This window comes from Mastigoproctus giganteus, chromosome 6, assembly GCF_048544385.1.
Source record: "Mastigoproctus giganteus isolate SK-2022 chromosome 6, ASM4854438v1, whole genome shotgun sequence".
Taxonomy (NCBI): domain Eukaryota; kingdom Metazoa; phylum Arthropoda; class Arachnida; order Uropygi; family Thelyphonidae; genus Mastigoproctus; species Mastigoproctus giganteus.
This window is the reverse complement of record NC_143580.1, coordinates 78,906,012-78,918,411: the sequence shown is the minus strand read 5'-3', so window position 1 is coordinate 78,918,411 and position 12,400 is coordinate 78,906,012. Positions and strand designations below refer to the sequence as shown.

General features: G+C 36.2%; 1 protein-coding gene across 1 annotated transcript in view; it reads right to left on the bottom strand.

Moving 5' to 3' along the window:
* SdhA (succinate dehydrogenase, subunit A (flavoprotein)) overlaps window positions 1-12,400 on the bottom strand; it is a 221,429-nt gene that overhangs the window by 43,345 nt on the left and 165,684 nt on the right. The window contains exon 12 of the mRNA XM_090376065.1: window positions 6,986-7,078. Within this exon, the coding sequence (XP_090232191.1) occupies window positions 6,986-7,078 (93 nt within the window). The remainder of the gene's footprint in view (window positions 1-6,985; window positions 7,079-12,400) is intronic.

Sequence of the window (12,400 nt, the reverse complement as noted above, 5' to 3'; positions counted from 1 at the left end):
TGAAGTATGTAAGAAATTTTTCTTGGATACTTTCACACTGAATGATGGGAGGCTTACCTGTGCTGTGACAAAGCCCTGGGAAGATAGGTCACCAGCAGAAGGCTTAAGAGGGAATAAAGAAAATGCCAGAAAACCTCCTACTGAAACTGTGAGGTTTATTAGAAAGCACATTGATAGCTTCCCAACTGAGAAATCTCATTACAAATCCCAACAGAAAATAAAAAAAAATTCAAATTTGTATGTGTTCAAAATGTACAAAAGAAAAGTGCCTAGAAAAACAACTGCCTCCTGCAAAAGAAAGTAGTTTCTACTGACATGCTTTTAACACCCAACACAAGTCTACACTTTCACTTGCCCAGAAAGGTGACAAATTTAAAATTAAAGTCACTGATACTAGTCAAGCTGCAGAGAAGCAAGAGCTTGAGACATTCCATGAGCTTCAATTGAGGAAAGCTGAGAAAGCAAGACAGTATATGCAAGAAGACTCAACCAATGCTAGTGGAGATATTTTCGTATGGTCTGTAGATCTACAAAAAGCACTTCCTTTTCCAGTACTGTCATCCAGTACTCATGCATATTACAGAAGAAACATGTATGCTCATATAACATGGGAGTCCATGATTTAAGAAATAACTTAGGTTATTTCATGTATGAGATGAAACAAGCTACAAGAAATATCCTCTTGCTTGCTGAAGCACTTACAACAGTATTGTTCCCAGAAAAGACAATCTTTTCAGATACATGCACAGGCCCAAAAGAGAAACATTAAAATAGGATTATCACTAATGAAATATGTGTGCAGAGCAATGATGATAATATTGAAATTATTGAGCAGAAATTTCTCACATTTGGGCATTCATTTCTGTCTAATGATAAGGATTTTGGCTCGGTGGAATTAGTGGTGAAGAAGAAAACTATTTAAGTCCCTAATGATTGGTATGCAATAATGGCCAAAGCAAGAAAACTGCAGTTCATCGTCTGTCAGATGAAACAAACATTCTCTCTACAGCATCACTCATGAAAGCTGTTACAAAGCAGAAAAACTCCATCAAGGACAATGTGAGTTGGCTTCATATTATTATTATTGATAGCCATATGGTGCAAGGAAACCTGAGGCTTATGCTGCACCAGGGGAAAAAAAAGTTCAAGTTACCCCGAGAGAGAGAGAGAGAGAGAGAGAGAGAGAGAGAGAAGTAGAAGGGAATCACCAAGAAAGAGAAGAATGATGATATCCAGCTCAGGACCATGGGTGTGCCAAGCCCATACTCACCAGATGCGAGCCCCTGGGGTTCGTATACTGTATATATTCAACATCTTTGTTATGAACAAGATCAAACATTTCAAATTTTGTATAAGGATAGTTTGAGCAATCTTTAAAGTTTAAGTTCTTGATATTATGGCACCGAAATCATGAAGCAGGACACTTACCCTTGGGAACTTTAAACAGCCTTTGCTGTATCCATAGGGAAGAAAGGTTTCAGTGCCGAAGAAAAGAGACCACTTGATTTACTAAAATTCATACCCCCGGTGCACTGCCCATTCTTTCAAGCTATTCCAACAGAGGTGCTTACCAATGAAAATGGTTCTTCGAACAAAGACAGCGATGAATTTTGAAAGACATAATTGTTTGACAATAAATTGTTTAAAAAGAAAAAAATTTTTTTTCCTTTTTTGGCAAATATAAATTTAATTCCACAATAAATCAATGGTGAGTAAAATTTATTTTCAGGTGTGATGATTTTTCAATTGAACCTAATGCAAAACCTTTGTTTTCCACAAATAGCAAAAATGGACCTGCATCACTTGTCAACCAGGCAGCTCAATTGTCAGAAAGCAATTAACACATGCTATGCAACACATTATAGAATAATGAAATAACAACTAAGTGCCTGAAATTACTAAAGGTGTGCAGTTATATTTCAATGCAGACATTGGAATAATACAAAAATAGCATGCTTTTCCACATTCTATTATGAAAGCCATGTATGTTTTTAGTGATAATGAAAAAAAAAAAAAAATTAAAAATCTCCACATACATAGTTGCCATAAGTTATATTCAGTGTTGTCATGGTGGCTTAATGGCTCTTATGTTGTTGTTATTTGGTTTTTAGGAGCATTAGCAACTAAGGCCATATTGCTCCGGGATATGCTGTGGTCATTCCCTGACCTTTCCGCATCCTCCGTATTTGGTGGTGACGGGCTCGAACCCCGGTCTAATCAAGAAGCCTGTGCTACGCACTGCTGCTCCTTCCCACCTGGCTACAGAGGCACAGGGCTTAATGGCACAAAAGCTACTGTCATCAAATTGTGGCTGTATATTTAATTTAATATATGTAGTCTGCAAAGATTAGAACTTTGTATATAACTGAATTCTTTTTATGTAGATGAAAAATTCTGTAAAATCTGCATTAGGTGATGGCATGCCAGTGTCTCATAACTTTGTAAGAGATGGAATTGTAGATCTGCATTTTAATATTGAAACAATACAACGTATTTTGCCATGAGTAAAGCAGTACACCTTGCACATCAGGGAGGGGTTACCCCCAATGAGAATATAAAGATGTGTCAAACTGTTGTGACCTTGCAACTCTTGCAAGGACAACTTCTTTGTGCCTGTTCAGGCAAAAGCTGAATTTCCATAACTGGTTCATGATTTATTTTCTGTACCTCATTATTTATTTGGGCTTGCCAATTTGGATCCACTGTTTATGATATAGATTTCTCATGAGAGATTTGTAACACAGAAAATTAGACTTGTACATGTGCAGATTCAGTCATGACTGGGTGTTTTGCTACTTGGTCTGCATGTTCATTTCCTATAATATCAGTATGACTTGGAATCCAACAAAAAATTTTCTGTTAGTCTTTTGTAATTTAATCAGCTGAGTCCTTACTTTTCTTAAAATAGGATGATTTATTGAAGCTTTATTTTGTAATGCAGTTACCCTACTCAATGAATCTGTGTAGATCTTGTGTTCAGGGAGATTTATGATGTGCCTTCCAGAGCTAGTTTAATTGCATATATATATTGCTGCAGTAATATACTATATTCAACTGCAAGTGCTAATGAGAGCATAACAGTGGGAGGTAGAACTGTTTCATCCACAACTGTTTTTTTTTTTTTTTATGAAAAACCCCAACACGAAAGGTATCAAAACCTATAGTACTTAGTACCATGCATGGGTTGAAGGAGAAGTATGGGGGGAGGGGGTTGCCGGAAACTTTGCTCTAGAGCAGGGCTTCTTAAACTTTTTTCATTCACGACCCCATTTATGATTGCGAGTTTCTTGGCGACCCCATATAAATATAAAAGAAAGATAAATTAATATTTTTTGATGATTTATTTATTTGGTAACAATATACATATGAAAATATATAGTTTTAGAATTCGTTTTGAAACATACAAAAATCTAAAATTAAAAATTGCACAAAAAATTGTAAAATTGTATTTATTATAGTTACAAAAATTACATGCCCTATTTTTCATCAAAATTGCATTTTTTGCAATAACATAAATAAAAGGGGATTCTGACCGTCTTATAGTTCGCTCGAATATATTCGAACGCAGTCGTTGAGTGGTAAGTATTAAATTAAAATTAAAGTAAAAAATTTAAGAGATGGATGTGCCTGTTTTTTATTGCATAACAAATTAAATCTTGGTGGAATGTTTGACACTGCTGGACGTAAGACCTCTTCAACATTTTTTAGCGCTGAACGATACTGGGATTTAATGTGTTAAAGCTGAGAAAGTAACTTCACATAAATATGTGGTGTTGAATGGCAGAAGTACATTTAACGCCATATCAGCGATTGTGGGAAATTCAGTTCTAGTTCCGATCCAGAATTCAGTCAAGGACTTTTTTTGAAATTGTAGTTTTAAGTTTGAGTCACTCGAAAGCTCAGCAAATTCCTCTTGAGCTTTAAGTGGCAGGTGATCAATCTCACTTAAGCCAATCCAAAACGGCTTTTGAATCCAAACTATTTTTTGGAAATCAATATTTAATATAAAATATGTACGGAACTGTGTTTCTAGCGCTTTTAAGTGATCTACAATAATTTTTGCAATAAAAGTTTTACAATGAATTTTCTCAATTATAAAATTGTCGACACTGGAAAACATTTCGAACGAATTTTTTTTCTACCCTACTTTTCCAAATGTTGATCTTTTTGATAAAACTTTCAATTTTATCATTCGAAGTAAATATATCGCAATTTTTTCCTTGGAGAGACAAGTTGAGATCGTTTAATTTCGCAAAAATATCTGACAAATAACACAGCTTGGATAGCCATAAGTCATTTTGAAAAAAAGCAGCAAGTTCACATTTTTGTTTGGTTAAAAATATTTCGATCTCGTCCTTTAATAGCAATAATCTTCTTAAACTTTGACCTCTTGACAACCATCTTACTTCTGCATGTAATAATAAAGTTGTGTAGTTGGAATCCGTATCCTTATAGAGATTTGAAAATAAGCGGCTGTTAAGGGCATGGCTCTTAATAAAATTTATAATCTTAACAGCATCCTGAAGCACATCGTTCAATTCTGGTGCTAATTTTTTTGCTGCAAGGGCCTCTCGGTGAATAAGGCAGTGAGTAAAAGTTATATGATCATAATGAGCAGCTTGAAAAAATGATTTAAAACCAAAATTTTTGCCAGTCATCGCTCTTGCACCATCTGTGCATATTCCACAGCAATTTTTCCATTCTAAACCTTCAGTTTTTAAAAATTCATCAACTTTACAATATATGTCTTTCCCTGTAGTATGGTCTTCCATAGGACGACAAAATAACAATTCTTCCTCCACGCTTTCTTTATAAACGTACCTGACATATACTAACAACTGAGCCAATTTAGTAATATCAGTTGTTTTGTCCAACTGAATTGAAAATTTTGGGCTTTCTTTAATTCTTGTAATAAGTTGCACTAATTGGTCCTTGTTAATATCAGAAATTCTATTCGAGTCAGTGTCGTTCGACAAAGGAATTTTTCGAATATCATCGCCATATTTACTTCCGTGTAGTATTTCTACCATTTTAATAGCAGCAGGTAATACAAGATCTTCTCCAATGGTGAACGGCTTTTTATTTTTAGCAATACAGTATGAAACTTCATATGACGCTAGTAAACATTTTTCACTAACGGTTATAAATTTTTCAAAGGATTTTTTTTCTTTATTTAAAGATTTATACAGTCTTTCAAAATATTCTTTTGGTTTATTGACATACGAAACATGCTTTGATTCAAGATGTCTTTTTAATTTTGATGGTTTCATACTCTCCGGAGCCAATAATTCATTGCAGATCAAACAAAGAGGTTGTTCATTACCCTTACAATTTTGAAATGTAAAGCCAAATTGAAGAAAAGACTCATCATATTTTCTTTTTCGCACATAAGATGCCTGTTTTTCAATATTTTGTCCTGCCTGAGAAGAGTTTGTAGCATTATTATCTGCGTCATTGCTATTCTTATTTAAGTTCAGCCATTTATCCATGACCAAAAATTATTTTGATCCTAAAATACAATAAATATATAAAAATAACATATTGCATATAATAATTGATTTATTAATTACCGAATAAATAAAAAAAACTAAAATCTCGTTACGGCAGAACACTGACAATTGACTACACTAGAAGAGCGTCAATACTACACTAGTTCACATTACAGTCAGTGTTATTGAATCATAGTCTCACTGCACGTGTGCGCGCGCATTCCTCCCTTTGTTTGTGTGCAGGTGTGTGAGTGTGACTCTGCACAAATACACATCTAGATGTTATAAAATCGTGTATTTAAATATTTAACATTAAAATCTCTCGCGACCCCAGAATTTTGCTACGCGACCCCAAATGGGGTCGCGACCCATAGTTTAAGAAGGCCTGCTCTAGAGACTAAACATGGGTTTCACCACTTCAAGCCTCCAATAAGCAAAGTGGTGGTATTTCACTGGTTGATGAAAGTCATCTACCACCTTTTTTGGAGCTATCAATATAAATTTGTAGGGTAGGCTGTAAGCAGTTTAATTTTCTGAGTGTTACCCCCATTGATGGAAACAATCATCGCAGAATATCTGTGATGCAGGCAAGAATATCTGTTTGATAATATGTTCGGTAATATTACTAATGTATTGAATAATTTGTTCAAAGGAAATTATTTGTTTGAATTTTACAAATTATTAGATAATGATCACTCTGTTAAGGTTTTCTAATATTGATTACTCAGTGATTCGTTTTGGAAGCTGAGTGGGGGTGCAGACTGACAGGTCGACTGCTGAAGCTGTAGGGAAGTGAAAATATGTGGGAGAACTGGATGGCTTACTCTATTGTAGCTGCTGCATACGTATTTCTCAGCCTGCAGGATTTGCTTTCTTGCCTCTGTTTTGTTACTTCTACAAGGTCTCCAATATATAGTCATTTGGGTGGTCAGCAGCAGTTCTTATGCATTTCTGAATGAGAAATGGAGAAACGTGCATTCAGTAGCTGATTTTACAGTGATGTCAATGAGTGAATGATGAGAAAAGCTGCTTATTCTTCTTGATCACGATTTGAGCTGGTAAGCTGAAGTAGTGGAAAGTTCTGAGAGTCCACATTGGCTCCGGGGTTTGTCTTTTCCTCCCAGGTTAATGGCCCTCCACAGGGGGAGGCAGGAGCAGTGCCACTAAATTGCCAAACAGCTGAAAGGGTTAGTTAGATTAGTAACATTAATAAAAATATACTAAGAAAAAGAAAGGTGAATTTCCTTCCTGAGTTCTTACTTGGAACTTTTCAAAGAACTATTTAAAATTAACTGAAAAGAAGACAATAACTAAAATATAACTTACTGCCTTACAGAAATAGTGTTATTCAAATCACAGAGATGCTGCTTGGCCAAGGAATATGCTTGCACCTGGAGCCAACATTCAGTGGATATTTCACATAAAAACAAATACAGCACTTGTTCCCTAAACAACACTCTACCTTAAAATAATAATATGAATGATTTTCAACTTACTTTTTGCATCTGCAGCCTTAACTGTGAAGTCAATATTGAACCACTGGCATATCGTACTTTATCTAGATTTGCCACAGATTCTTCTCCGGCATTCTATATCAAGAAAAGCGTTGTCAGTATTAATAAAGTGAAAATTACTTATCATATACCCAACATTTTAAAAATTAAAATTTCAGAATCATAAATATCAGATAATACAGCAGTACTATTATATTTTGGTTCAATATGCATGTCCCATATATTTGATTAACAATGAAGGTCTTAATTAACAGCATTAGTACAGTAACATTTTGGCATAATTTTATAAGAATAAAATCACACCTGAGCCACATGGTCATTCATTTTCAGCCACTTCAAAGTACTAGTTGTGTGTTTATTTATGGCCAGTCATAGTGCTCTGAAGCCTGTTGTCAACATTTATCAGCACTTGGCGTCTACTTTTTTTTTGCATTATGCCTTTGTGGTTCTCATCTTATTCCACTATCTCTAATTTCCATAAATTTGTGTGATTTTATTAAATGCAGTCAATCATGGTTCTAAAAGTGAATGTGGAAAAGAAGAAAAAAATAATAAAGCAGGAAATCAATTTCTGTGCAATTAAGCAAGAAATTATTTCAAAACATGACAATAGTTATTTTCATGTTTTGAAATAATTACTTATCACATATGGTCTCATACAATCCATAATTCCAATCATTAAGTAAAAGGGTGCATTTAAAACAGTAAACATGAAAGATGTTTCTAAAATTTTCAAAGGGAGGGAACTGTAAAAATAGAAAAAACTATTAAATTATGGAAAAGGCAAATTTGGGAGTGTGTAATTTGTGATAGCACTGAAGACATTTATAACTTTAAACATGATGCTTCTCAAACATCATCTCCATTTTGAAGATTCAAAATGGAAATGAGATGTCCAGTAAGGGATAGTTTCAGAATTTTAAAAAGACATCCAAAGTTAAGTATAGTGAAGCTAGATATGCAGGTAGAGAAATTCAAGGCTGAATTTCTGTAAGTTGGTGGACAAGGAAAGCTATGTTCCTCAACAAGCATTTCCCCCCCATATTGTTTTCATTCACATTGAAGTGTTCGATGTGAATGAGATGAGTGGCCTATTTTGGTAGTATTGTTGTAGGGTTTAGGTGCATCAACAATTTGCCCATATTGCACTGTATATATGTCTGTAAACTACACTGGATGAAAAACCCATACTATGTTAGTTGGCCCTCACCTGATGCCAACTAACTTAGCCACACTGTGAAAAAGACCCATAATTCTGCGCATCATTGACAGGATTCAAACTCTTGTTATTTCCACCCAGTGTGGGGAGAATGGTGATTATACCAAATGTGCTGCCCACAACGGTGCCTCTTTTGGAAGAAAATGCCAAATAGAATCTTAATAACTAAGGATGAAGCTGCTTTGCTAGTGCATAAGCCTATTAAAGACTGGTTAATCTTGTTGCTTGGTGCTAATTATTCTGGTAACTAAATTAAACCCCATAATTGGGCATCACTCTGAAAAATCAAGATAATCAAGCAAGAAAAGGTCATCCATGCCTCAAGCTTAACTTCTACTGAAGTCCAACTGCAAGGTATGGATAACCGTGCAACTACTGATTAAATTTGCAACTGAAATTTTTGGTCCTGCTGACTTTGGGAAATACACCTAGCTTTGAACCTTTTACTTGCTGCTTCTTTAGAACAACAATCTGATTTCATCAAAGTGATATACCTACCAACCAGCACCTGTTACTCTCAACCAACCTGACATGCCTTTCTTTTACCTTCAGCTCTGAGAGAGAGAGAGAGAGAGAGAGAGAGAGATTAACATAGCTGTGACTGCATATGCCTGAGCTTCCACTCTTTCTAATTGTTCTGTTAACTGTGGTATTTATTTGCTCTAGTGATCACAGAGCTATTACTTTTGCAATTATGTCTTCCTCTCCAGGTACTTTTTCTCTGCAGGATCTTCCGATTTTCCCTTAAACATATATTATGGCATTGTTTTAATGATGCTCTTCAATTCTCATTCTTGTACTCTATGATGAATATTATTGCTAATTATTCATCTGACTATGCATTGTACAAGGTTTGGTTTGGTTTTTTTTTTTTAGGAGCATTAGCAACTAAGGCCATATTGCTCCGGGAATATGCGGTGGTCATTCCCTTGACCTTTCCGCATCCTCCGTATTTGGTGGTGACGGGCTCGAGCATTGTACAAGGTCTGCTCTCATGCTGCTAAGAGGAAAGTGCTGCCTAAACATCCAACACCGAGGTGGAGTTATGACTAGACCATCTTACGTTGTGTGTTTTGTGCTCGCCGGTTCTACCAACATCGTACAAGCTGGCCAACCACAGATATTGAGCAACTTAAAAATGAATATTGCAATCTCAAAAGGCAATATGCCAAGGCTATAAAATACAGTAAAAGATCCACTTGGAGAACATTTGTTTTAACTGCAGGTAATCCTGACCCTTGGGGGCTGGTTCATCATCTCTAGAAACAAGGCTTACCCTCCAGAAATTTACCAGTCTCTTGACTCACAATGCTGAAACTCTGACTTGGACTAGCACTGTCAATGCCATACTTGGTGCACTTCTTCCCTCGGATGACCCCTACTATGATCTTCGTATTCACCAACAAATTAGATCTCTCAACCGGGCCTATCTTACGTCTGAATCCATTCCTTGCTTCAGCCAGGTGAAGGTTGATTCAGCAACCTCTAAAATCAATAATTGTTGTCATGGACTTTATAACCTCGAGGGCATTTTTATCAAGCAACTACACAAGCTCTATCCATGTCTTTGTTACACTCTGTAATAAATATTTGAATGAGGTAACTTTTCCTGTCCTTTAAAAGACAGTTAAAAGACAGCATTGTTAAAATTAATTTCCAAACCTGGTTCTCCTATTTCTGATAAGGCCTATTGTCCTATTGCATTATTGTCCAACTTGACTTATTGATGCCCATCTAGATTGTCTTTTTACTGAATGCTCTTTAAAGTCCTCTGACCACTTTGGTTTTGGTCCTTGCTTCTTGAAGCAAGTTGGTCCTTGCTTCTTGGTCCTTGAAGCATGGAACTGAGGAGACCTTGGTTGAACTTCTTTCCAAAGTATATAACTGCACGTTTAAATATGCTATGGCTATTTTTGCAGATTTCTCTGGAGCCTTTACTCCCTTTGGTGGGACAGCTTTTTTTTTGCTCACCTCAGAGTTGTTCAATGCTCCTCACAACTCTACAACTTAATGTGCAACTACTTTGTACTCCTGCAACTCCACCATTCTGTCAGTCATTTCTGGTACTCAGCAACTTAATCACTGTCTCTAGAGAATGCTCACAAGGTTCAGTGCTTGGTCCATTCATCTGGGATTTGGTTCTAGATAAGTGGCTTCTCTGTTCAACTCCCAATGCTTCTAAAATAGCATTGAAAGTATGCCGATGATCTAACCCATCTTGTCCTTGGTAACTCTCGTTCTTATTTGGAAAGTACTGCTAGTAGCATCATGAATGATCTGTGCTCTTAGTCCATTATTAATAAACTTACCATTTCTCCTGACAAGACAAAGCTTCTTTATCTTAAGGGCAACCTTAACATTTCTGGCTTCTGATTGTTAATCTCTTTGGTCATTCTCTCTCCATGGTTGACGTGCACAAATTTTTGGGTATTATTCTAGATCGTAAGTTAAACTTCCAGAAAATGTCTTGCACCTTCATGATAAAATAGTCATGTATACTTCTATGCTTGTCCATCTGTTGAACGAATCCTGGGGTATTAACCATTGTACCTTTCATCTTTTGCACAAAGTGGGGTTTGTTCCGATTTGCACCTATGGTGCTGGCACCTGGTTTCGGTATACTAAGAAGGTTGCCATCCAAGAGAAACCTACCTCTATCCAAAGATGTGTGCTCTTAATGATGAGTTGTTCCTGTCACACTGTCTTGACAGCTGTGCTACAGGTTTTAAATGGTTGGTAACTCTGAACCTCCAAATTGCTTATAGAGGTTTTTGTTATTACTTTAGACCTGCCATTCCTGTTGACTTTTTATTTTTAGATTTAAAAAAACTGTTGATATCCACTGCGATCCAAAAACTGAAAAAATTCATTGCAAGAATCACCCGGTTCAACACTGGCAAGATCAGTGGTCTTCATTTTCCAAAGGTATGGTCACAAGAAAGTTTATTTCATCTGTGTCCTTTGCCTTACAAAAGTCTGTTCTAAAATGGTTCAGTCAAGTCTCCACTCTCCTTTTTTTTCTAACTGGACATGGTTCCCTTTGCACTAAACTTGCTATGTTTAATCTGTGATTCTCCCTTCTATAACTGTGGAAGCATGTTCTTTTTACCTGTCCATATTACTTGGATCTTCGTCAGCTTCTGCCTGCTACCTGTCAATTTTCTCAAATGAGTTGTCTCTCTTGGACTCCAAAGATTCAATTCCAGGAATTACTCCTATTCTGGCTCTACTTCCAGTCCAGACCACCTCCATTGTCACCATTTTGTGATACTACCACCACCTTCACTGTCACCATCTTTGGCTCAAGTACTCTCTTCACCACCACCACCTTCAACTTGGACAGTTGCTAATCTTACTTGTACGACACTGAATATCACTGTTTTCCTGACTTCTATCTCCTGCTGGTGTCAGGGGCAAGATTATCTGCTGACAGGTCATCCTTTGTGGAATCTTGATCTCTTCCCCCTTGCCCCCCCCTTTTAATTCATGTCTTTTCCTTTTGTTTGTCTATTACGTGTTTACTTTTTATTCTTCTCCTACTTTTACTGTCATTCTTTCCTCTATTGTGTTTCTCATTGCTGGCACCAGCCTTGCACTGGTGCAGAATTTTATTTTATTTTATTTATTCTTATCTTTGTTTTTTGTTTGCTATCAATTCCTTATTTTTATTAATTTTCTTTTACTTCATGTATTTGTTTTTATACTTTTTAATTCCTTTTATTTTTGTAATTTTTATTACATTTGTTCGTATTTTGAATGATTTGGACATTTAGACACTAGTTTTACTGCGGTTCGCACTCAGTTGTGGCCAGTTTCCTCATGGCATAGATGGCTATCAAGACGCACCTCACTAGTGCTTGTTGCTTCCTGGTAGAAAAGTGGCCAGAAACAACTAAACAACATAGCATTACACACATTTCTAGCATTTCTGTATCATCACTGTGTACCATGGCAGAGTTGAACCAGCATTTAGGAGTCACCTTACATAAGATACTATACACGTCTACATGCTAACCAGCACCACTTCTTTGATAAAGTCCCTGGGACAACAAGTGATAACCAACTTTATGAGATGTTATATGAAGGTGTTTAGGAATTGCCATGAAACATCAAGTGATGATGGCATACACTGAAGGAATTTTGGAACATCCTGGAGACTGTAAAAAACATTTTTGAGA